Raw genomic sequence first — 24,255 nt, 5'->3', positions numbered from 1 at the left:
TAACGTCACTACGTTCTGTTTCTGCACCAGTAAAAATGCCTTCTTTGTGCTGAGGCAATTGTTCCCTTCTCTTTCTATAAATACTCATAGCCTTTGTATCCTAATCAAACACTCTGCGTTTCTGTCCCAATCAGTGTTTTCCGAATAGCTATTTATATTGATGTCAAATAAATGATTGTGGCTTCTCACGTTGAAAAGCCTTTTTATTTGTTAGGCTAGCAGAATCCTAGGCCTTGCTGGGTCTGTTATTATCATTTTTACAAATTAACTGAGTCAAACTCTTTATTTCAAGGGGATGATAACTTAATTTTGGTGTTTTCACCCTATGTCTTGTTAAGTGGAATATATGCATGTAGCCGTAAGGATGAGGACATTCTATATGAGCTGGAATGGAAAGATCATCAGAATATAGAGTTAATTTAAAAGAGAAAGGTGCAAGGTGGTCAATCTTAGCGTCTCTAAATGTGGAGCAACCAGACAGCTGTGATGGACTCTGAAGCACTCGGCGCTAGCTGTGAAGTGTTCTTTCCAAAACGTCAAACCAGCCCTCTAGTGCTAAGTTTCATTTACAGGAAACAGAAAGAGAAGAGGTTGACACCATAAGGAAACAGACAAAACCAGAATATGGAATAGTCCACAGGGCAACCGCCTTGCCCAATCGGTCTGTGGAGGGGAGGAGGAGGAGGGAAAATTGTCCTAGGTTAAAATACTGTTAAGAGTCAAATGCAATGGGGGAACTTAAGTGGGCCTGGATTAAACAAACCAAAGTGAGCATTTATTTTATTTTAATATTTTATTTTATTGTTTTAGGATTAAGAGCCATTTTATTCTTTTTTGGTTTCTTTTTTCTTTGTCAGTTACAGTTTCCGTTAAACACTATCTTGTTTAGGTTTCAGGGGCAGAGCATAGTGGTTAGACAATCACATACTTTAAAGAGTGTTCCCTCAGTATTTCCATACACACCTACCTGGCACCATACATGCTTATCACAGTGCATTGACTACATTTCCTGTGCTGTACTTTGCTTGGGGAGGAGAGGCCCACATCAGTGGTTGGGAGCCTGACTGCCCATTAGCTTTACCTGGGGAGTTTTTTCACACCTGCTGATGCTTGGGCCCCGCCCACAATCCAGAGAAACCAGTGTCTCTGGAGGTAGACCTGAGCACTGGGAGTTTGCACAGTCTTCCCCGGGTGATTCTCCCCAAAATGCAGCCAGGATTGAGACCCACTGAACTGTGTGTGTGTGTGTCGGGGGGAAGTGCATGTGTTTGTATGTTTTAAGATTTATAGAGTGTGTACTTTGTGGCTGTTGGAGCTGAGTTCGACTCCAATTCTGCCTCTTACTAGCTGTGTAATCTTGGGACAAGTTATTTAAACTTTTGACTTTCTCCTTTATGAAATATGATAATACCTACCATATAGGCCATTGGAACAATTTTAGGAGATGTTTTATGAAAAGCATTAGTGTGGCCATTGGTGTGGCTATTAGTTCTATTATTAACAATTACGCTGTGATGACTGTAACACAGTTCTTAAAATGTGTAACGAACATTTTAAATGTGTGATGTACTCTCAAGGAAGTTGTCCAGGTTTGAAAGTTGAGCATGTGTTGCTCCTTATTTGTTGTGTTTCTTGTTTTTTCTGCTGCCCCTTTGATTCCTTGAAACAAACCCCGTGCTCTCAGAGAGGCCTCATCCTTACTTTGCTTTCTGACATTAGCCAAGGTCACCCCTTCTTGGATTCCATGGAGAATCTTTACTACAACCTTTCTAAAGATGTTCACCACGGAGGGACATGGCTCAGGTAATTATATTTGGGGTGTAGGAGGAGGCATTTAAGTGGTTTCTGAGTTCAGAGGATTTTGAATATGAGGAAGAATGAGGCTCTGGCTGGCGTGGCTCAGTTGGTTGGAGCACATACCTTGCCCCGTGTACCAAGAGGTTGCCAGTTCAATTCGCAGTCTGGGCACATACCTAGGTTGCAGGTTCGATCCCCTCTCAGGTGCATAGGGGAGACAACCAATCAGTATTTCTCTCTCACATGGATATCTCTGTCTCTGTGTGTCTCTCCCTCCCTCCCTCCCTCCCTTCCTCCTTCCTTCCCTTCCTTTGTCTCTAAAGATCAAAATATATCCTTGAGCAAGAGATAAAAAAAAAAAGAAAAAATGAGGAAACAGTTTAAGAACTGAGGTATAAATATTTTTGTACACCTGGTGGTTGAGATAAACCTGTGCTGGGAAAAATAAGCTCCAGGCTAGGATTCTTGATTAGTCACAGCCTGGCCTAGGGCCCATAACCAAGGCTAATGACAGCACTGGAGTTTGTGAATTGATCACATGAATATGGTGTATTGGTTGATAAGGCCAAAGACGACACTCACTACCTTTTTGGGTTTTGCACAGGCCTGGATATTAAGGACTGTTCTGGTACAAGTAAAGGGATTTGAAGGGAGGTTAATGAGGACTGGAGAGAGCCTGGCATTCTGTACACACGTGCAGTATGTATTACTCCACAATCGTGGCTACTTAGGAGAACAGATGGGGAAGTCCTGTTAAATTTGCAATCTTTCCCCTAGCAGTTGCTCTAGAAAATCTTAGCACCCAGGTGACCGGTTTCTAAGTCATGACATCAACTCCATGTGTTGGCACTCGGTAATGCCCAGCAAACCTCTGTCTTTCTAGTGCCCTCTCTGGGATGAACATCTGTGCCTCACAGCCATGCAGACCTCCCCATGTCTACTCAGCTGATGAAGTGTCAGAGGCCTGTTCCGTCAGCTCTGCCTTCGCCAGGCCTGCCTTCCTCCCTTTCCCTGGAATTACCTGTCTCGTCCTTTCTTATGATACTATTGTTATTAGCACAAAAATAGATTTTAATGTACACATTCCTCTCCACATACCCTCACTTCTCCGCTCCTCCACAGCCATATTTCTCAGAAGAGCTGTTCCTGCTTCTCACCCCACTGCATGGTGCAACCCACCACCAAGCTTCTACACCCAATGCACCAAGGAAACAGGTTAGTTAACTCACCAATGACCTCCATTTAGCTAAGAGCAATAGACACCTCTGCCTTCATTCTAGTCCATCTTTCAGCAGTACTTAAGTCTCACTCATTCTAGAAAGTCTTCCTTCTCCTGACTTCTGAAACACTGCTCTCCTACTTCATTGGCCATTTCTTTTCAGCCACTTTTATTTCCCCTTCTGCTTCACTTCTAGGTGTTGCAATCCCTCAGGGCCGGCCACTTCCCTCTCTCTACACCTCTGTGTGATGACCTGTATTTCCAGACACTTAAATGTCATCCTTAGGACCTCTCTCCAACTCTCAGAGTGTTTGTCCAAATGACACCTCCACTTAGATGTCTCGCACATCTAACACATCCAGTGGAACCTAGAGTCTATACTGTACCTTCCCAGCATGCACCCTCTCCCTCCCTGGCCCTTCAGCCCTCTTGTTACACTACCATTTATCTGGTTTTGAAAGCCAGAAAGCCAGAAGCCATCCTTGAATCCTCTCTTTCCTCACTCCTAACACACAACCCAAGTTCAATTCCTGCAGTCTTTCTCCAAAATATATCTAAAGTCCATTCATTATTCTGTATCTCTTGGCCCCCACCTTACTCCGAGGCACCATCATCTCTACTTACCTCTTCACTTCTGTATACCTCTTTCTAATCCACCTTCCACAAAGCAGCCTGGGTGATCTTCTTAAACCCAATCATATCATATTTCTGCATGTTATTATTCTTACAGGTCTTAGTATAAAATTCAAACCCTTCATTGAGCTGTTAAAGGTCCTATAGGATCCAGCTCCAGCCTACCTCTCAGACCTTATCCTGGGTCACTCTTATTCCAGCCATGTTTTCGGTTTCGGGCCCTCCCCAGGATCTTTATCAGGGATTCTCTCTGCCTGGAATGCTCCACCTGGCCCTTCACTTAGCTGAGTTCTTTCAGAGGCAACCTTAAAGGTCACCTTTTCTGAGAGTGCTTTCCAGACCACCTTCTCTAGTGTCAGTTCTAGCGCATTGTTGGTTTCCTTTATATCACATCACAGTGAGGTATTATCATTATAGTTATTATTATCATTTTTAAATCCACCCTCACTAGAACACAAGCTTCACAAAGTCAGGGCTCGTAATTTACCTTTGTGTTCTTGGTGCTTAGCACACTACGAGACACATAGTAAGTGTTCCATATATGTTTAAATATCAACAATGCATTTTTATCACTTTCTAGCATAGTTCATATAATAAACCAAGACACACGGTGGTACTTTGATTTAATTCAATCTAAGGGGAAACCAGATCTGGTTAAACAATCCTTACCTCCAGTGGATCCATTTTATTTATTTGTGACAGCAATTTTAATTGACTTTTCTTCCCTTCTTTACCTAGGGTATTCTCATAGGAAGAAGAAGTTACAGAATTCAAGGTAAGAATGAGGGGTGGGGTGGAGGAAAGTAGGAATCTTGGAGGTCCCTACACTAATAGGGCTTTGATCTTTGCTCTCAGAAGCCCTTCCCTGGGACTTGGGGACCTAATCTTACATTGAAATGCAAACACACCGCTCTATTTATGTTCAGATCAATCTAGCTTCTGTAGTCCTAAATTTAATGTACAGAATTTATCTCCCCATTGATAGGAAATATTTATTTCTGTATCAATAGATCTTTTTCTTCAACTGACCCTTCAATTAATTGAGCATTTACTATATCCAGGCTTGGAGTAGGCACTGGGCTCCGGAAGTGAACAAGAAACCCAGCCCTGTGCAGGTGTTCTCAACTCAGATAATGCATTAGAATCCCCTGTGGCACTTGCACAATGTGTTGTCAACCCCAGAGCAAATAAATGCGCCAGAAGCTGTAGGGCGTGAGGCCTAAGCAGAGGTATTTTTCTAAAAGCTTTCCAAGTGATTCTAATGTGCAAATGGAGTTGAGAACGGCTGGTTCGTTATGTTGCAGTCTTAGTCTCCATTCCTGACCATATTCACAGGGTCATACACCTCAAGTCCAAATACATATAGCTAACGTACCTTTTATTGGGTTTTAGCGACATCTGGTATGTTGCTTCAATGCAGTATATTTCAAGATAAAAAATGACTCTATTGAATGCTATCTAAACCACTAATAATTTTAGACTAAGTAACGACAATATATTCATGAAGACAAAATAGTCTGCAGTAAAGAAGTCAGAAAAGGTCAAGTAAAATTTTAATTATCAGTAGTTTTAGATTATCTATGTCACTGTTCTTTCCCAGAGCTGAAGCCTGAAGTGTGATAACATTCATAGGTATCATTTACATGCATTAAGTCATTATTCGTGACATAATTGGGTTAATGTTCATCTGTACCTACAAAGGTAAACTGCATATGAAGTAAAAAACTCATCTGCTACATCAACAACTGCATCCCCTAGCACAGTAACTGATACTTAGTAGGCACTTAATAAATATTTGATTATTAAATAAATAAATGCTCCTTATAGCACCCTGGTGAGATAGAGCACCAATTAGTCCCATTTTACAGAAAAGGACCCAGAGGTACAAAGTTTACTAAATATGAAGCCTTCATGGGATTTGTGTGTTTTCTTCGCTGCTGTGTATCTTGGTGCATAGGGCAGTATATAAGACACTGAATATTTCCTGCATAAGTGAATGAAAGAAGCAAAGCCCGTCGTACCTAAGGTCATAGAACAGAGAGATGTGCTTGGGTAACATAATTCATTTCTTTTCTTTCTTTTCCTTGCTTAATCCTTTCACCTTTTCAGTTTGTCCCCTAGTCCCCTACCCCTTTGACCATTCTCAGTCTGTTTTTTTAATCTATGAATCTGTTTTTATTTCTTTGTAATTATTGATTTTCAGAGAGAGAGGAAGTAAGGTAGAGAGAGAGAGAAGCAGCGCTTTGTTGTTCCACTTCTTTATGCATTCGTCGGGTGATTGTTGTATGTGCCCCATGGGGTGGGTGGGGATCAAACCTGCAACCCTCCATAACGGGAGGATGTGCTAATCAACCGAAGTACCTGGCCAGGGCTCTTATTTTGTTTTTTAAAATTGCTCGACTCCACAGGAGAATTGAAATAATAATACAAAAAACATAGAGCCCTGGCTGGTGTGGCTAAATGGACTGAGCGCCGGCCTCTGAACCAACAGATGGCCAGTTCGATTCCCAGTCAGGGCACATGCCTGGGTTGTGGGCCAGGTCCCCAGTTGGGGACATGCAAGAGGCAACCACACATTGAAGATTCTCTCCTTTCTTTCTTTCTCCCTCCCTTCACCTCTCTCTAAAAATATATAAATAAAATATTTTAAAATAAAGAACCCCTTACTTAAATGCGTTAACATTTTGATACATTTACTTTATCTATTTCTCTAGCTGTACACATATTTTCTTTTTTTTTATCCATTTTAAGGATGCTTCAGACATCTTGATACATCACTAAACTTCAGAGACTGTACCTCCCGAGAATAAAGATATGCTCTTAGATCACACACTGCCATTTTTATACCTAAGTTAATTAATAGTAATTCAAATTTTCTCAGTGTTCCTCACATTATTTTGTTCTATTGATGGTCCCCCCACCCTCACCCTGGTCAGGACCCAGTCAAGCATCACGTGCTATGGTGGGTCAGTGACCCTTCAGCGAAGCCTGTTCTCTGTTGCCAAGAAGTGCTCACCTCTGCTGCAACATTTTCTTTCCACAGCCTCATCACCTTGGCCACCCTCCCTCCCTCTGGGTTAGAAAATACGGTGGCAGAAGGGATGCGCTCCAAGGAAAACATCTATACAGTTGAGGAGAACGAATATGAAATAGAAGATCCACCGGAGTATTACAGCTACGTCAGCGGTGGGCAGCAACCCTGATAACGTCTGGGTTGTCACTCCTCTATGCCATAGCTCCCAGCTTCATTTTTTTTTAAGATTTTATTTATTTATTTTTAGAGAGAGGGGGAGGGAGGGAGAAAGTGAGGGAGAGAAACCTCAGTGTGTGAGAGAAGCACTGATCTGGGGACCTGGCCCAAAAACTCAGACATGTACCCTGACTGGGAATCCAAGAGGTGACCGACCATTTGGTTTTCAGGCCATTCTGCACTCAGTCCACTGAGCCACACCAGCCATGGCCAGCTTGATTTTTGCTCTTGTATTGTCTTTAAAAACTATCAAGTGTGTCAGCTGATCAGGATTGTTTCTGCCCATGGTTACCCAACAATCTTTTTCCATTTCTGAAGATAATTAGCTCACATAAGGATTGAACCATGACCTGCACAATACTCAGACTTGCTGCAACATTACCTCTGCATTCCGGCCAGCCAGGTTACTCAGCTCAGGGACTGCTCATTGGGACTTTAGAACTCAAAGGAGCTTCTGTGTAAAGTAGGAATTCTTACTATAGGGTCCTAAACTCCAGGAATTTCAGTCCCGTGATGTGTCCTTGAGGCTCCTGAAATGGGAGGGAAAGCTACATGCTGGGAAGTGTGCATGTCCTGGAACAGAAAGTCTAAAGGGGCCACTGATTTTCAAGGAGAGCGGTGACTCATGAAGGGGTAAGGAACTGCTGGAGGACTAGATGGCCTTGAAGGTTTCCTTTGAGACTCAGGGTTTATGCTGCTTTGAATGAAGACTCTCCGACAGCAGATGCCACTGCACAGCGCTCCTTCCCCAACCAAGAAGCTGGCCCAGTGAGCTGGTGGGGGCAGGAGCACCTGGAGAAAAAGGAAGCACACTCGGCGTATGCTGTCCAGTTCTGCTTGGGGTGCCTCAGAGGGAAATATCTCCGACCAACTTCTCCATTCATGGAGAGAACTGGAGTTCTGTTTTTCACAGAAGAAGAAGCAGTGACTGGGATGCAATTTCTGTTTCCTGGTGGGAAGAAGGCAAAGGGCTCCGGCAATCTGTATTTGTCAGCATCGGGTCCCTTGGCGGGAAGACCGCGGTCCCTAAGCTTCCAATTCAAGATGGTGGAGACACAGTCTCCCTAGTGCCTGTCCCTGCTCTCACCCATCACAGAAAGTTACAGACCGAGCTCTGTAACCTCACTCCCTGGAGAACTCACACGTAGCCCTGAGCTCCACGTGTGCTCTCATGTAGGCGAAAGTGGCTGATGCTTGTCAGTGTCATCTCCCATGTCAGGCACCTGGAAGTCTGCTACCCCCTGGCTGTTTCCCCCTCCTGCTGAGACCCCTCAGCCCGTAAGGGATTAATCATCAGCAGGCACCTGTTCCTGCCTGGAAGCTGCCCCTCCCAGGTGATGGCCTTACTGCTGCTGCACTGCAGGCCATGGACCTTAGTCACCAAAGACGCAGGCAGCCTGTTTGCTCCTTTCTAGAGGCTTTCTGGCAGCCTGGACGACTGTGTGAGTTCTGGTGTTTGGGCTGCGTCTGGACAGTTTGGGGAAGCGTTGGCTTTTTATAGGGAGCTACGTAAAGGAGCTCACTTTACAAACTCATAGGCAGTGGCTCTCATCCAGGTTGAAAAATTAATTGTTTTAAAGTTATGACATGCTGGAAGGAAGGGACTCCAGAATGCATTTGTACCAGCTCAGCGGTTCCCCTCCAAAGGAGATTCTTATCCTACAAAATCTTTAAACAAGTGGATGTATACACAGATTACCATTGCAATGATGTTTGCAAGAGACTTTTTTCATCGACAGGGGAATAGTTGATTATTGTGATCCATGAGCACTCTGGTGCAGGCAGAAAGAATTAAGTATTTCTATCACTGAGCTGTTTTGCTAGTCCAACAAACATTTATTAGTGCTTACTATGTGCTTACTCTGATGGGAGCCCAGAGAGACAGATCCGATAGACACACCCCTGACCCCACAGAACTCCTAGTGTGACCGGCAGGAACATTCATTCCATCCATTCATTCTCTGAATGTTCATTGGCATCTCCTCTGTCAGGCACCTTTTTAGGCCCTGGGAATAGAACAGTGAGGAGCGGATAACACCTTACTCTGACAGAGCCTATGTTACTTGTCAGAGGAGAGTTCTATCTTGCTTAGTCAAAAGAAACAAAAAGTTCCAGACTAGTATAGATATATAGTTGACGCAAAATCTTTTCTTTACCTTATAAAAGCCTGGAAGACCTTCTCTCCTTGGCGGAGGCAGGGCATGCTGCCCTGGTCCCTGTAATATATGGCAGCAGAAGGGCTCTGGCACCTTCTGTGTCATGTCTAAAGTGCTGGCGGTTTCCAGTCTGCAGTTCTATCCTCTGGGCCCGGGCAACTGGTTTTAAAAAAAAAAAAATCTGGAAGAATTTACCCTAATTAATAAGTTTATCCCACAGGGGCAAATGGTCAGGATATAGACTTTCACTTCTTTTACATGTTTCTGTAATTGTTTCACGATCTCCATTTTCTTCTGTAAGTAAAAGAGAAGATAGAGCATTATAGTAATCTTGTTGTCTCGTTCGCCTTCCTTTTCATAGTAAGAAATGAGGGCTGCTTTGTCTGCCAAGTAGCCAGTCTGTCTTGCTGCTTCCCTAATAGATTCTCTTACAATAAATAAATAAATAAATAAATAAATAAATAAATAAATAAATTCATAAATAAATAAAAGGAAGAAAGAAAGAAAGAAAAGAGACCGGGACAGGTTAAGTAAATTAAAGGTCAAGGCGGCAGTTGAGTGTGGCAGCAGGCTAGGACTGGAACCGTGGTTTTCAGAGTAGGGTCCACATTACATCAATTATTTGGAATGGGAAAGATAGCAGAAAGGGGAATGAAAAGCTATTGCAAATACCCTGGAGGTGACAAGTGGTAACTTAGTAACAGTGTAATAATATTGACTGTGATTTGTTCATAGAGCTCTGCCTAGGACTCACAGTTTCTTTTAGGCTGAAAAAGTAACGTCTTACTATGTGTTATTTTTTCTAGGCTTGGAATTCCTGAAGCAGAAATTCCAAGTGGCTCCTCCTTTATACTTCCCTTGTTGTGATTCCCAGGTGCTGAGTTATTTTTACAAATTGAAGGCAGGGCCCTTCACCAGCAAAAAGATTCCCACTCGATTTATTGTGGGTGGTCTGGGAATGAACCCATATAACCTCCACGGTGTGCCAGCAATTAATTTTGGGACATCCCTTGAGCTTAGTCTCATTTAAATTTAAATAACTTATAAAAAATTAAACTAAACCCCATTAGATTGTTTGCAGATTTCTAGAGAGAAAGTATAGATCCTCCTGGAGATAAGTAGCAGCGCCCTAGAGCTATAATTTTTAAGATTTTCCATCAGCCTTTTCTGGGACTCAGATGGGAAGAGGGGGAAATGGTGGGGCAGCTGCTAGACCATTTGGGTGAAAGGTTCTCAAGCTTAAGGAGGGCTCAGATTTTGGCTGATTTCCGCTGGAAACCTGTGCAAAGAGCAATACGAGCCAGAAATATTACTTTTCAGGCTTCAAGCTCCTCTGTATCTTTTCTTAGTTACATTGACTATGATTATAAGAGACATTCCAAGTGACTCATTTATACATAATAGTGATATTGTTTTTCTGAATTCTTGTTTAAATTCCTTCTGTTTATTGTGTGACTCTTTTCCCAGAGAAAAGAGTGAGATTTTAAAAAATAGTTACTTAAGATATTCGTGTGTGGTGGTGATGGTGGAATATTTGTTTAAATATACATATTATTTTAATATAGTTGTTTTGTGGGTCGTCACCTTTAGAAAATATTTATAATATTTTGCATAGTAATAAATAACTAATCTTACAAAAGCCCAATGCTATTAAGTCACTTTGACCAAGTCATTTTCCCTAAAACTGATGTGAAGAAAATGTCATACAATCATGTGATAATGTAACAAGGCACACTGCTTGCAAGTGAAAGAGTTGATCCAAAAGCAAATCTGTGATGTTGTTAATGTTTTTAAGCAGACAACACCCATTGTTTTGGTTTCAGGGTGGGGGGAAAGTCACCATAATATTATAATTTTGGGGGAAAATATCCTGCTGTGCACAAGTAGTATTGTAAGTGAAAGCAGATCCAGCTGCCTGCCCCTACAAAAGCCAATATTTGAGAGGCAGGTGCTGCTGCAAAGGAAAGTGGTTTATTTTCAGGTGCTGACAAACTGGAAGATGGGGGACTCATGTCTCAAAGCCCATCTCTACATGTCAGTGGAGGCAGAGATTTTTATAAGGAGGGAGAGGGGAACAGAACAAAGGGATCAAGGAAGGGGGTTGAATAGTTCTCTGCGTGCAGACTAGCACAGTCCATTCTGATAAGGCAAGTGACGGTCTGGTGCGCCTCATCCTGGTTAAGTTATCTTGGCTCATGGCATCGGAGCTTCACATCATCCTGGCTCCACAGATGAAGGGGAGCAAATCTCCTGGAGGTGAGATGCCTAAAGGCTGGAGTCTGTATCTTTTGAAGTTAGTTCCTAGGATTCTTATACAAACATGCTGCTTATCTACAAGCTCCGTATTAGTCTGAGTGAGCACTTACAGAAACAATGTCAAAAGAATGGTGGGGTTACAGTTAATACCCTGAGTGTCCATGGATATGCAATTAACACCAAAAGATGTATATCAATTATATTGGGGTCTAGTTCATTTTTATTAAAGGTGGCAGCTTGTTTTCCTAAACTTTCCACAGTAAAGACTGTAGGTTTTTTTTTTTTTTTTTTTTTTTTTTTTTTTTTTTTTATTTTTATCATAGAATGTTGCTCTATTGCTTAGCATGGGGTGCTCATTGACTATTTGGTGAAATAATGTTTGTTGAGTGACAAGAACAGTTAGTAGAAGTAGGCCACTAGGCTTTCACATCTGTGTCTGCGTCATAGTGTGTCTTCTCTGGGTCCCATCCTCTAGTCCTCCTTTTGGTCCTCAGTTCATTCATTATAAGTTGACGAGTTGCCCCAGGTAGTTTAAGGTCCCTTTGTGTACAAACAATCTCAGAATTTGCATGACTTTTCAGGCTTAGAGTCTGACCCAAAATCAAGCTCTGTGCTGAATCTTTTAAAGATAGCCTAGCAGAGAACAAATACTGTTCCAGCCTACTAATATCTTCTTATAATCTATTTAAGTTAGTAAGTGGATAAATTCAGCAAGAAGTTTGTGGTGGGCTGGAGAAGTTTGACTTTCAAAGATACTCCCAATGTTCTTATGTAAGGGTGTGGCAAAGAGATAAAGAATGGAATTCTGCAAGATAGTTGTCTTTACCCATACGACCTTTGTGGGAAGGATCAGTGACAGCGACCAGAGGAGCTGGAAGCTGGAAGCCTCCTAACTCACCGGTAAGTAGAGCCCTTTGGAAATTAATGCCTAAGAAAAGATCGGAACTTTGTTGCTTGAACTTTCCGTGTATTATAAGGCATATTAAGACAACAATGATTCAGCCAATAGGAATTAGGGAAAATTCAGAGGGGGTGGAGTCAAGGTGGCCAAGGAGGTAAACCCTGAACTCACCTCTTCCCAGGAGCACATCTGAGTGAAATCTAAATTGTAGCGTAGTCATTGCTGAGAACCACCTGAAGACTAGCTGAACAGAAGGTCCTCTACAGCTACAAAGAAGGAGCCATGTTGAGACAGGTAGGAGGGGTGGCTGTGTGGTCTGATTAATGAATGGGAGGGTCCGCTGGGCTGCAGAGGTGCCCCCCGCTGAGGCAGTGGTCTGAGCCCCCCACCAGGCTCCCTGGCATGGGGCACCTATGCCGGGAAGACAAGTCCCCATACATGCAGTTTTGAGCACCAGTGGGGATAACGTCTGAGATTGAGGAAGGACTGTGGGAGACCAAGACTCTGTACTTAGAGGGTCTGGCACAAACTCACTCACTCCAGGCTCTGGCACAGACGCAGCAGTTCCAGAATTGCCTGGGACATAGGGGAGGAACTAAATTGACTGACTTTAGGGCAAAGGCTGGAGGGGCAGGGATTGCTAGGAGCTCTTTCAGGGGACAGAAGCTCTGGTGGGTGCTATTGTTCCTTTGTTGAGACTTCCATCTATCTAGCTGGTCCTGAACAGGCAGGCGTAAATCTCTCTCTTTCCATTAGCCTGGCTAACACTGCCTGCCCTGCTCTGGCTTTTCCCTGAGACCCTGCCCCACCCAGCCTGCTCACCCTGCTGGAGCCTGTCCCAGCAGCTCCAGACCCTTCACTGGGGCCTCGGGGCTCATGTTGTCTCTTCTAAATGCCCTCTAGCTCTGTCGGGGTAGTGGGATGCTTCTGGCACTCCTTGCAATCTGTCCTATTGACTTCCAGCTCCACAAGAGCAGTAGCTCAGCTGGACACATTCTAAATTCTCTCTCAGATGCCCTCAAGCTTCAGAGGAGCAAGGGTTGGGCTCTGCAAATTGCCCCCTCCCACAATCCCCCAGACTCTCCTAAACACCCTTAAGCTCCTTACAAGCAGTGGCTAGCCTCAGCTCCCATTGTAGCCTTATTTAAGTCCCCTCAACCTGATACAAGAAGTGACTGGCCTGGGTTTACAAGATAGCTCCAACCAAGCGGTTCCAGGACTGGTACAAGTCCCAAAAGGCCTCAGTCACGACCAGAATCCCCCCCTAAGCACCTCTAAAACTTACACTTCCAATAGGCAGCAGCTAAAATAATGAATGCCTCATAGCATATATAGGTGGGGGTCAGAAGGTGTTAGTATAAATATTGCTACTAGCACAAAAGTGCATACCTTCCAAATAAAAAATAATAATAATTTGAGAGAAAATAAGCCACAGAGCTATAATTCATTAAGGAAAGAAATTGAGGAAGATACAAATAAATGCTTATGGACAGGAAAAATTAACACTGTTAAAATCTTCATACTACCCAAAGCCATCTACAGATTCAATAGAATCCCTATCAAAATACCAATGGCATTTTTCACAGAACAAAAACAAATTATCCTAAATTTTATGTGGAACTGCAAAAGAGCCTGAATAGCCAAAACAATCTTGAGAAAGGAACAAAGTTGAAAGTATCATGCTACCTGATATCAAACTATACTATAAGGCTATGGTAATCAAAGCAGGATGGTACTGGCATAGAAACAGACATAGATCAATGGAACAGAATAGAGAACCCAGAAATAATCTCACACCTATATTGTTAATTAACCTATGACAACAGGACAAGAATATAGAAAAGGTTAAGGACAATCTCTTCAATAAATGATGCTGGGAAAACTGGACAGACATACGCAAAACAATGAAGCTGGATGACTTGCTTACATCCTATAAAAGAATAAAGAATCTGGGAAATAGGACCTGCTTCCACATACAGCTTTGCCTGTCTGTCGGAGGTGCAGGCGCTCAGCCACACTGAGCTAACAGAGACCTGAAGCCAGTGTACATGGTCTCCAATCCCTAGCAGGGTAGGCTCATGGGATTCACCCAGTCAGGGTGAAATGAAAAGTGGCAGTGTGAGAATTAAGACTTGTTCCCATACCATCTGGTGGGGGCCACACCAAACAGTCTGTTTTTTGTTTGTTTCTTTGTTTTCCTTTAGGCTGATACCATCATGCATCCTTGGGTAGCCTTCATGGGCCTCATACTACTTTGGACAGGTAAGTGAATAAGCCCTGAGCATGGGGGAGTTTAGCGGGTGTGTGGGTGTGGTGGAGGCAGAGGGATGTTCTTGGACTCTTCTGGAAGGTAATGTGTCAACTAGTGAGAAAAGAACCAGGCTGCAATCTTACTCCAAAGAAATTGTTTAAATGCTGTGAATTACAAAAGCTGTGGCTAAGTATAGCTATCATATGCTGCCATTTGTGTTTAAACAAAAAATGGGGTGGTCGGACAGTTGAGGATGCATGTGTATACATGTGAAAAATAGCACCAATGTTATTATAGGGTAAAAGAAGAGGAAAAGAAGAAATGGGGATAGGATGGAAAAGTGACCAGTCTTTCATGGTACTCTTTGTGCAGTTGGTATTTTTTTTAACCATTTGCAATGATTTATTTTAAAAATAAGATAATTTTGATTCAAAGCATTCTATGAGATTAAAGTTTAGGGATAGACATATTCTAAACTGAATAATCACTAGAAGTGAGATCATGGGGGAAAATTTTACTTTTGTTATACCTCTATAATTTAATTTTTATAATTATCATGTATTACATGATGTCAGGCAAAAAAAAAAAATACAGGACAATCTCTTATTTTAGGTAACAATGAACATTTTATTCCCAGAGCACTTCTGTAACTCACAACCGAGTCCTAACTATGATTAGTTGAGGGATGTCAAGAACAGCATAGGCAATATAGTCAATAATATTGTAATAACTATTTATGGTGTCAGATGAGCACTAGATTCATTGGGGTGATCACTTCATAAGTTATATACATGTTTAATCGCCATTTTATACACCCGCGACTAATAGAATATTGTAAAGCAATTGTAATTAATTTTTTAAAATTTAAATAAATAAATAAGATTAGTTGGTGAATCTCAGATTTCGTTTAAGGATCACCTTGACTGCATTTGAAAATATAGAGTTTTAATGCCATGACCACAGGAGAGAGTTTTTGTTTTAAAGTGGCCTAATTCAGTACTTGATTGAATATTCTCTGATACTCTCTCTTCACCAGGGGAAGAGGGCCTGGCTCTAGTGATAGCTATTATTCACTCGTGACAATAGGTACCTACTTGGCAATAGAATTTTCAGACGTATTTCAACTAAGACAGTGATTGGCTCAAGGGGACGGGAAAGGCAATATACAGGCGTTACCTATTTAATAAGCAGATCCTGTCGAACACAGGATGAAATATATGTTCATGTATTGCTTATTGCTAGAGTGTCATTTGGTTCAAACATGTTGGAAAGAGCTTGAAAAAAGAGGTGGAAAATATTTCTGCTCTTTATTCTGATAATTTCTCTTTTAGAAACGTATCCTATTAGGAAAAAAGAAAGTTTAAATTATGTGTTATTTACAAATATCAGAAAACAAAATGCTGATAAAGATGTAAATAGAAAAATGCTTATAATACAACTTTAGATTCAAGGTGTAAAGTCACATGATTACAAAGGAAACAAACTATCCAAAGAGATAAAAGTGGAAATAAATGTAAAATTAAAATACCGAGGCCTCACGCCCTGTTCTCCCTTTCTCTGCAGACGCGGTAGTTTCTCAGGCCCGAGTTAACGGAGTGGGGGGTCAGTCTGTCACGCTGCCCTGCACCTACTCAACAGCTCGTGAGACCACAACCATGTGCTGGGGCCGAGGGGCATGTCCTTCATCTCAGTGCTCAGATCAGCTCATCTGGACGGACGGACACCGAGTCACCTTTCAGAAGGACAAGCGTTATAACCTAAAAGGAATGATTTCGAAAGGGAATGTGTCTCTAACCATAGAGGACGCAGCCCCGTCTGATAGCGGCACGTACTGCTGCCGTGTGGAGCACACAGGGTGGTTTAATGACATGAAAATCAACGTATTATTGGATGTAAAGCCAGGTGAGCTTGTCTTCCTCCTTCTTTTAATCACGTAACGTGGGTGAACTGAGAGGTTTACTATTCACTCTTCCTTTAATAAAGAAGGAGGAGGTTCCTACAATTCTGTTTTTAAATAACTGTTGGGAAATAGAATTATTTACTTGTATATAAGGAAGTGTTAAAAACAACCGTGATTCAAGAACGTGGGCTAGAGGATCTTCCCAGTCAGCAAACTATCTCTTATCGCGGTGCTTCAAAACGTTAATTAATTTATGAAAAAGCATTCACAGCTCCACTGTGAAATGTAGTGAACATTTTTATTCAAGCTGAATTTATTCAATTTAAAAACCTCCACTTTTTCTCTGCAATTAGAAAAATTATGAATGTCCTCTCAATGTTTTAAAACTATAATGGAGAGTTTCAAACATATAAATAAGCAATATTTTATGTAATACTATCAAGTAGATCTATCACCTAGTTTTCATATATATCAACTCAATTTTGTTTCATATATGTTGTCTAAACATACATATTTGAACCCCAACCTCTGTCCTACCTTTGATTTCCTGAAGCATATTTCATACCGTGTCCCAACATTGCTTGTTTAAAAATTAAAATGACTTCATTGCAATATAAAAACCTTTGCATCCCAATAACAGTTCACCAGTAGCTTTTAAGATTTTCATGAAATGCAAAAATTGGCAAGTTTACATTTCGTCTCTCTTGAGGTGCACATCTTAATAGCCTGGGTTTCTGATGTATTTTTCTTCATCTTCTGGTAAAATCTTATATTGACAGTAGGATACAATTTTGTGACCTTAATAAATTGTATCTTTATTTCTTTTTTATTAAATTAAGAAAACTTTATTTACATACTCCCGATTTTTGGACTAGGTTATTTCCCTTAAAAAGGCAAGTAAGATAAGGTCAGTCCTGATGGAGAAACTGCTGACCCCAGGGGAACTATATCGGGAAGGCAATTCAGGGTTGCCAAAGAAGCTGATGCGATAGAGCTCTAGAGACAGGTGTGAGGAGGCTGCACGTGGAGAGGAGATTATGATTGCAAAACTTTTAGAGTTGTGAAATCATTTTGATCTCATTGAATTTTTTAAAAATGTCATGGAAAGGAATTAGTAGGAGACTTTTACAGTGCCTATCGATTCTTTAAAAGGCAGGTAATTTACAAGGCCACTGCTCTGTCCAGTGGGAAGTGGGTCTAAACCAAGGCAACTTGACTCTCTGGCTCCAATAACCAATTCTTTGCTAAAGTTTCTTGCATTTTTTACGAGCTCCGTTTACGCTTCAACTTTCTGTTATAGCTTTACCTCACCTGCATCCACCCTTACACCTCCCTAGCTTGTTCCTGGGGAAGACATTTCCCTTTGATGAAGACAAGTTCATTACTAGATCTGCCTTGGTTTCCTCCACTTTATTGTTCCTTATGCTCTTTTGATCAGATTTTTTGCATGCTTGCTTTTTTTCTCTAGATTATATTTTAAACTGGCAGGAAAGGATTAGATTGTACACTTCTTAAAAGCCACTGACTGCAGCTTAGATTAGGGTCAGCAAACTATATAACCCAGGGCCTGATCAGATTCAAAACAGGCCCGCCAAGTGTTTTATAAATAAATAATTTTTGTATATCTGGTCTATGGCTGCTTTCACATGACAGCTGAGCAACTGTCCCTGAGACCACAGGGCCCCCAAAGCCTGACACATTTACTGTCTGCCCCTTCACAGAAAGTTTGCTGACCTCAGCTTTAGACTAATATCTTACATGTAATAGATGCTCACAAATATTTGTTGATAAAAAAATTTCTCCTTTTTAAGGCACAGATTGGCTTAATTCCAAATTAAACTGATTCTCTAAAAAGAAGAGCATTCAAACTAAATTTCTACTCTCCAGGGGTTTCTTTTATAGTTAGCAGAGTTGAGTTTTAAAGAATTTTCTTATTTAAAAAATTGCCTATTGAGAAAAATGTACATATTCTTTTCTTAATTATTTTTTAAATATATTGAACAAGAGAGAGAGAAAGAGAGAGAGAGTAATATTTGTTGTTCCACTTATTTGTGCATTCATTGGTTGCTCCTTGTATGTGCCCTGACAAACCCATAACCTTGATGTATCGGGACAACAGTCTAACCACCTGAACTACATTGTCAGGGTCGAAAAATGTACATATTCTTGAATCAGGCCTTCACTGATGTACTTTGTGCCAGGCACTGTGTTTGGGCTTATTCCAGTTTCAGCTCTCTTTCTGGGTAGTTCTGAGATCTTCCACAGTGGTTTGGAATCGTACACCCGCTCCGACCCTGTGGTCTAGTCCACCTTCTGGCCAAATGAATAGATCGTCTGTGTGATCTAACGTAGGCTAGTGAGCATGAGTTAGTCCTCATTTAGGGTGCAGGTCTCTTGGGAGGGTATCCTCATGACTGGCTGATCTGAATGCTATTCATTTATTTATTTTTAACTTCCTAAGCCTAGAAACTACTTTTTAAGTTAGTCATTCACCACTGAGAGGACAAAGACAAGCCCAGGTTCTAGACATTTTCCCCATCTCACTGATCTTTATGAAGATACATAAATCTGACAGGCAAGGCTGGTCTTCTCAAAGTGCTTCAGCGTTAATCCCAGGTATCCTTTTTTACCCCTAAACTTCCCGAAATATGTACTTTTCAATACAGCTGTGTATGTGTGTTTTGTTTGTTTGTCTGTTTGTTTTTTGTCGGCTTTGGCTTTTCTTCAAGCCCTCTTCTGCAAGATTTTCATTGACCAAGGATAGGAACTCTGAGTTCAGGGGAGTTTAGTGCCCATTTTTGCCTGGGGACGGACAGTCTTTCATTGGTTGTGTGTGCACAGGCCCAACACAAGGCTCTTAGGTTCCTGCTGCTTGATTAATCTCTGCTTTCATGTTGACTTTCAGCTCCACCTAAGGACACCAGTGCCCCAACAACACCTAGAGTCTTCACCTCTGCTCCTACAATGCCATCACCCACGCAGAACCTCAAGATAGGTAAAGCAATGTGTGTCTGAGGCCAAAGGTGTCCTAATGGGAGGATGTAGACCACCCACGGCATTGCGTTAAATCAGATGTCCAATCCAGGGTAAGGGTTCTTAGGTAGCTCCAAATGAAGGTGTCACAGGGTCTGTGAACCCTGGTCCAATACTACATGCAGCTTTTGTAACTGCAAGTACTTTCAGAATGAGGAGACCCATTCATTTTTATAGTCAGATTCTCAAAGAGATTCATTATTAGGTAAAACCCCCTAGAATACTGATTTTTGGTGTCTATTGAGGATGGTGTGGATTTTGCCCAATGAGCATGGGTTTAAGAGGAAAACACAGAAAATGCCAGAGTAAAATGATCAGGTTAATGGGATTGTGTTCTCCCAAGGAGTTCTGAGTATAGATCCTTTACTTCATTCCAAAGTCAGGCCCTCCACTGGAGAATTAGATTGTAGTGAGGTTAATATTTACTCTGTCTCTTATGTCAGGAGACATTATCACTTAATTCTTATGGCAGTCCTATGCATCGTAGGTGTGATTCAAATCTATTTTACAAGATATTGTCAAGTAGACACAACACCAACTTTAATAATTGTCCATTCAATCTTGTTGCATATGCCTTGTGTAAGCTCTAAAGAAGACAAGTTCATTAGCCAATCTGGTCAGTTTTTCTCCTCTTTCTTTTTCCTTATGTTTCTTTAAAGAGATTTTAAAAAAATATATTTTATTGATTTTGCTATTACAGTTGTCCCAGTTTTTATCCCTTTTGCCCTCTTCCGCTCAGTACCTCCCTCCCTCCAGCAATCCCTCCACCCCACCCTTAGTTCATGTCCATGGATCATGCATATAAGTTCTTTTAAGTAGACTTTGTTGGCTTGCTTTTTCCTTGACATTAGATTTAAAACTAGAGAAAGGGGATTCGATTGTATCTTCCTAAAAGCCTCTGACTACACCCTAGATCAGGGTCAGCTAACAATAGCCCCTGGGCCAGATCAGATTCAACATAGGCCCACGCCCTTCTTTGTAAATAAAGCTTTATTGGAACAGTCACGCCCATTTACACTATCTTTTGTATGGCAACTTTTACACTGATTGAGCTGAGCAACTGCCACTGAGATTGCAACTGGACAAGCCGGTTTCTCTGCTGCCTGTCACCTACCAGACCCAATAAGCAGAGACAGGGACTGAATCTTTATGGGCGCTTTATTTGGATGGTCAGGAATCTGAGGAGTTGGTGGGTTTGTACCCTAACAGACTGTCTTCAATTCCATTACAAACAGACTCTTTATAAAGGGTTTGGAATTCAGGGAAAAGGTTAATTGGATAAAAGCTGCAGCATTCTTTCTTCTGTGTCCTGGGTGGTGGTCACCTCACCCTGGAGCACAATGGCTCAGATACCATCTTGATTGCTTGCAGGCCTCCTGAGGCACAAGGTGGAACTGCTTCTGGTTTCTTGGAATCAGGGTGGGTTGTACCTCCAGTTTCTGAAACAATAGCTTTTTACGTACACTGATTACTAAGCTCATTAGCTGTTACCTGAAACTAAAGTTTTCCAGCATTTGATTCCCCCATCAAAATTACTCAGCCTAAACATTTAGTATCTGGCCCTTTATAACTTTAGGTTAATCCCTTACATGTAATAGACACAAACATTTGTTGAAAAACAATTTTTTCCTTTTCAAGGAAGCAATTGGCTCAATTTTAAATTAAATTGGCTCTCTCAAAAGAAGAGCATTTAAGTCAGAGGTCTCCTATACAAGGGTTCTCTTTTACACTTAGTAGAGTTTAGATTTAAGAAAGCTTCTTGTAAAAAAAAATAAGGTACGTAGTGAGAAAAAGTTACACATTCTTGAGTCAGGCTTTCATTGATATGCTTCTGAGCCAGGCACTATGATTGGAATTAATTTTAGTTTCAGCTTTCTCTGAATTACTCTGAGACCTTCTATAATTGTCTTGCAATCTATACCTCTTCTGACTCTGGAAAAAGTTGAAGTTATTACCTGGGGTCTACTCCACTTTTACCCAGGTGTATGTTGTATAAATCCTCCCTGTAATCTAGCATCTGCTAGTGAGTATGAGTTAATCCTCTTTTATGGTGCAGGTCACTTGAGAGGGTACCCTCAGGACTGACTCAATTTAATGCTACTTATTTGTTAAACATTTTGGGCCTGGGAGCTACTATTTAAGTAACTCTGTCATTTGCCATCAAGAAGACAAAGACAGGTCCAGGTTCTAGACATTCTCTGTACCACACAGATGTTTATGAAGACATATAACTTGGCTAGGTCTGGGTAATATTTTGAAAGTACTTCCGTATTAATTCTGGGTAACCATTTCACCTCCGAACTTCATGGAATATATACTTTTAAAGGAATGCTTTCCTTTAGCCAACTTGTTTTCAGCTTCCCCCTGTCAGATTCTAGTAGACTAAGGACAAGAACGCTGAGTTCATGGGAGGTTAGTGCCCAATTGTACCTGAATACAGTCTCTCATTGGATGCGTGTGTACAGGGCCAACACAGAGCTCTTGTTCCCTACGGCTTGGTTAATCCTTGCTTTCATGTTGATTACTAGCTTGACCTAAGGTCGTCAGGTCCCCCCATCACCTAGGGTCTTTACCTCTGCTGCTACAATGCCAGCACACACATAGAAAATCAAGACAGGTGAAATGATGTGTTTCTGAAGCTCTGGGACTTCTCATGAGAGGAGGCAGACCACCCAGGGTATGTATTAAGGCAGAGTTACAGCCTATGCAAACAGTTCTTCCCTGGGTTCCATCTGGCCTCACATGATCTGTGAACTGTTGTCTTATAATATATTTGTCTAATGCACCTACTTGTATTTTCAGAGCAAGGGACTCATTTTTAAAAATTGAAGTGTCAAAGGGATTCATCATTAGCCAGAAACCCCCAGACCCATGTTATTAGCCATCTACTGAGGAGGATGTGGATCTGGCCCAGCTGAGCACAGGTTTATGAGAAAAATCTAGGTAATGCCAGGGAACAAGGGTCAGGTTATGAGATTCTGTCTTCACAAGCAAAACTGAGTGAAGATCCTTTAGTCCTCTTTGAAGTCAGACCCTCCTCTCTAGGATAACAAACCCACTACTGGTTTTACACATAAAGTTTTATTGGAACAGCTGTATCCAGTCATTATACTCTCTGGTCTATGGCTGCTTTCACACCGACAGAACTGAACAATGGTCGCTGGGACCACGACCCACCAAACCCTAACACTTTTTGTCTGGCCCTTTATAGAAAGTTTGCTGACCTGTGCTGTAGACCAATGTCTCACATGTAATGGACACTCACAAATTTGTTGAAAAATAAAAGTGTTTTTCACTTCAGGGCAAAAGGTGGCTCGATTCCAAAGTAAACTGGATCTCAAAAGAGGAACTTAAAAAAAAGGTCTCCTATACAAAGCTTCTCTTTTTTCTACTTACTAGAGTCGAAATTCAAGGAAGTTTTTGCAAGATAAAAAGGTGCCTGGTGAGAAAAAAAGAAAAAAATTTGTGGTTTTGTTGTTGTTGTTATTGTTGTTTTTTGAGAGCGAGAGAGAGAAAAAGAGAAACATCGATTTGTTGTTGCACTTCTCTGTACATTCATTGGTTGATTCTTGTATGGGCTCTGACTGGGAATCGAACCCACAACCTTGGTGTATCATGGTGATGGTCTAAACAACTAAGCTATGCTGCTAGGGTCAGAAAGTACACATTCTTGAATCAGGCCTTCATTGATCTGCTTTTGTGCCAGGCACTGTGCTTGAACTGAATTCTGGTTTTAGCTCCCTCTCTGGGTAGCTCTGAGACCTTCTATAAGTGCTTTGAACACCTATACACCTCAGATCTTGGAAAGAGCCAAAGTCATTATCTTTTTTTCTCAGGTTTAAGAAGGAACCTTAAATGGGCTAGTCCTACTTCTAGCCAAATATAAATTATATAAATTCTCTGTGTTATCTTGGATTTGCTAGCATGTTTGAGTTAATCCTCATTTAAGGTGTAACTCCCTTAGGAAGGTACCCTCAACTGAGACTGAATTCCTTTTTTTAAGAGGTTAAAATGAAATAGAGTCTTATCATTGAAACAGTGAGACAGAAAGTGGGCTACTCCACAGCCAGAGCAGCCTGTGACTGAATTTAATGTCATTTATTTAGTAAAATTCTGGGCCTGGGTACTACTGTTTAAATCTTTTTTTTTTTTGTTTGTTTAAGATTTTATTTATTTATTTTTAGAGAGAGGAGAAGGGGGGGAGAAAGACAGAGAGAAACATCATTGTGTGGTTGCCTCTCACATGCCCCCAACTGGGGATCTGGCCTTCAACCCAGGCTTGTGCCCTGACTGGGAATCGAACCAGTGACCCTTTGGTTTGCAGGCCGGTACTCAATCCAGTGAGCCATGCCAGCCAGGGCCTACTGTTTAAATCTTAGTCATTTACCAATTAGAGAACAAAGACAGGTCCAGGTTGCAGACATTTTCCTCACTTCATTGATGTTTATGAAGATACATATATTTGATAGATATGGTTGGTCTTCTCCATTGGGCTTCAGTGTTAATCTTGGGTAACCTTTTTCACCTCTGAACCTCCTGAAATATACTCTTCAATACAGCTCTTTCCTTTTTTGGCCTTCGCCTATACCCGTTCCCTGTCAGGTAATAGTAGAACCAGGACAGGAACTCAGAGTTCAGGGGAGATTAGCTCCTAATTCTGCCTGGGGACAGCCTCTCATTGGTTATGCTGATGCACAGGCCCAGCACAAAGCTCTTGTTTCCTGCTCCTTCATTAATCCTTGCTTTCTTGTTGGTTTCTAGCTCTACCCAAAATTACCAGTGTTCCAGCATCACCCAGGGTCTCTACCTCTGCTCCTACAACTCCAGCACCCACACCAATACCAAAACTTAACACAGGT

General features: G+C 41.5%; 1 protein-coding gene and 1 non-coding gene across 2 annotated transcripts in view; both read left to right on the top strand.

Moving 5' to 3' along the window:
* Positions 1–9,074: 9,074 nt before the first annotated feature.
* LOC150000919 (small nucleolar RNA SNORA57) lies at positions 9,075–9,218 on the top strand. The gene has a single exon (XR_016513808.1). It is a non-coding gene; the product is annotated as a small nucleolar RNA SNORA57 (small nucleolar RNA).
* A 5,204-nt stretch (positions 9,219–14,422) lies between these two features.
* The window catches only part of LOC150000917 (T-cell immunoglobulin and mucin domain-containing protein 2-like), a 31,956-nt gene continuing 22,123 nt past the window's right edge, over positions 14,423–24,255 (top strand). The window contains exons 1-4 of the mRNA XM_090290265.1: positions 14,423–14,474; positions 16,027–16,365; positions 19,269–19,358; positions 24,158–24,253. Of these exons, the coding sequence (XP_090146391.1) occupies positions 14,429–14,474; positions 16,027–16,365; positions 19,269–19,358; positions 24,158–24,253 (571 nt within the window). The 5' untranslated portion in view covers positions 14,423–14,428. The remainder of the gene's footprint in view (positions 14,475–16,026; positions 16,366–19,268; positions 19,359–24,157; positions 24,254–24,255) is intronic.

Source organism: Furipterus horrens, unplaced genomic scaffold (genome assembly GCF_987537825.1).
Source record: "Furipterus horrens unplaced genomic scaffold, mFurHor1.1.pri manual_scaffold_10, whole genome shotgun sequence".
NCBI classification, from domain to species: Eukaryota; Metazoa; Chordata; class Mammalia; order Chiroptera; family Furipteridae; genus Furipterus; species Furipterus horrens.
This window is presented reverse-complemented; position numbering and strand designations above follow the sequence as displayed.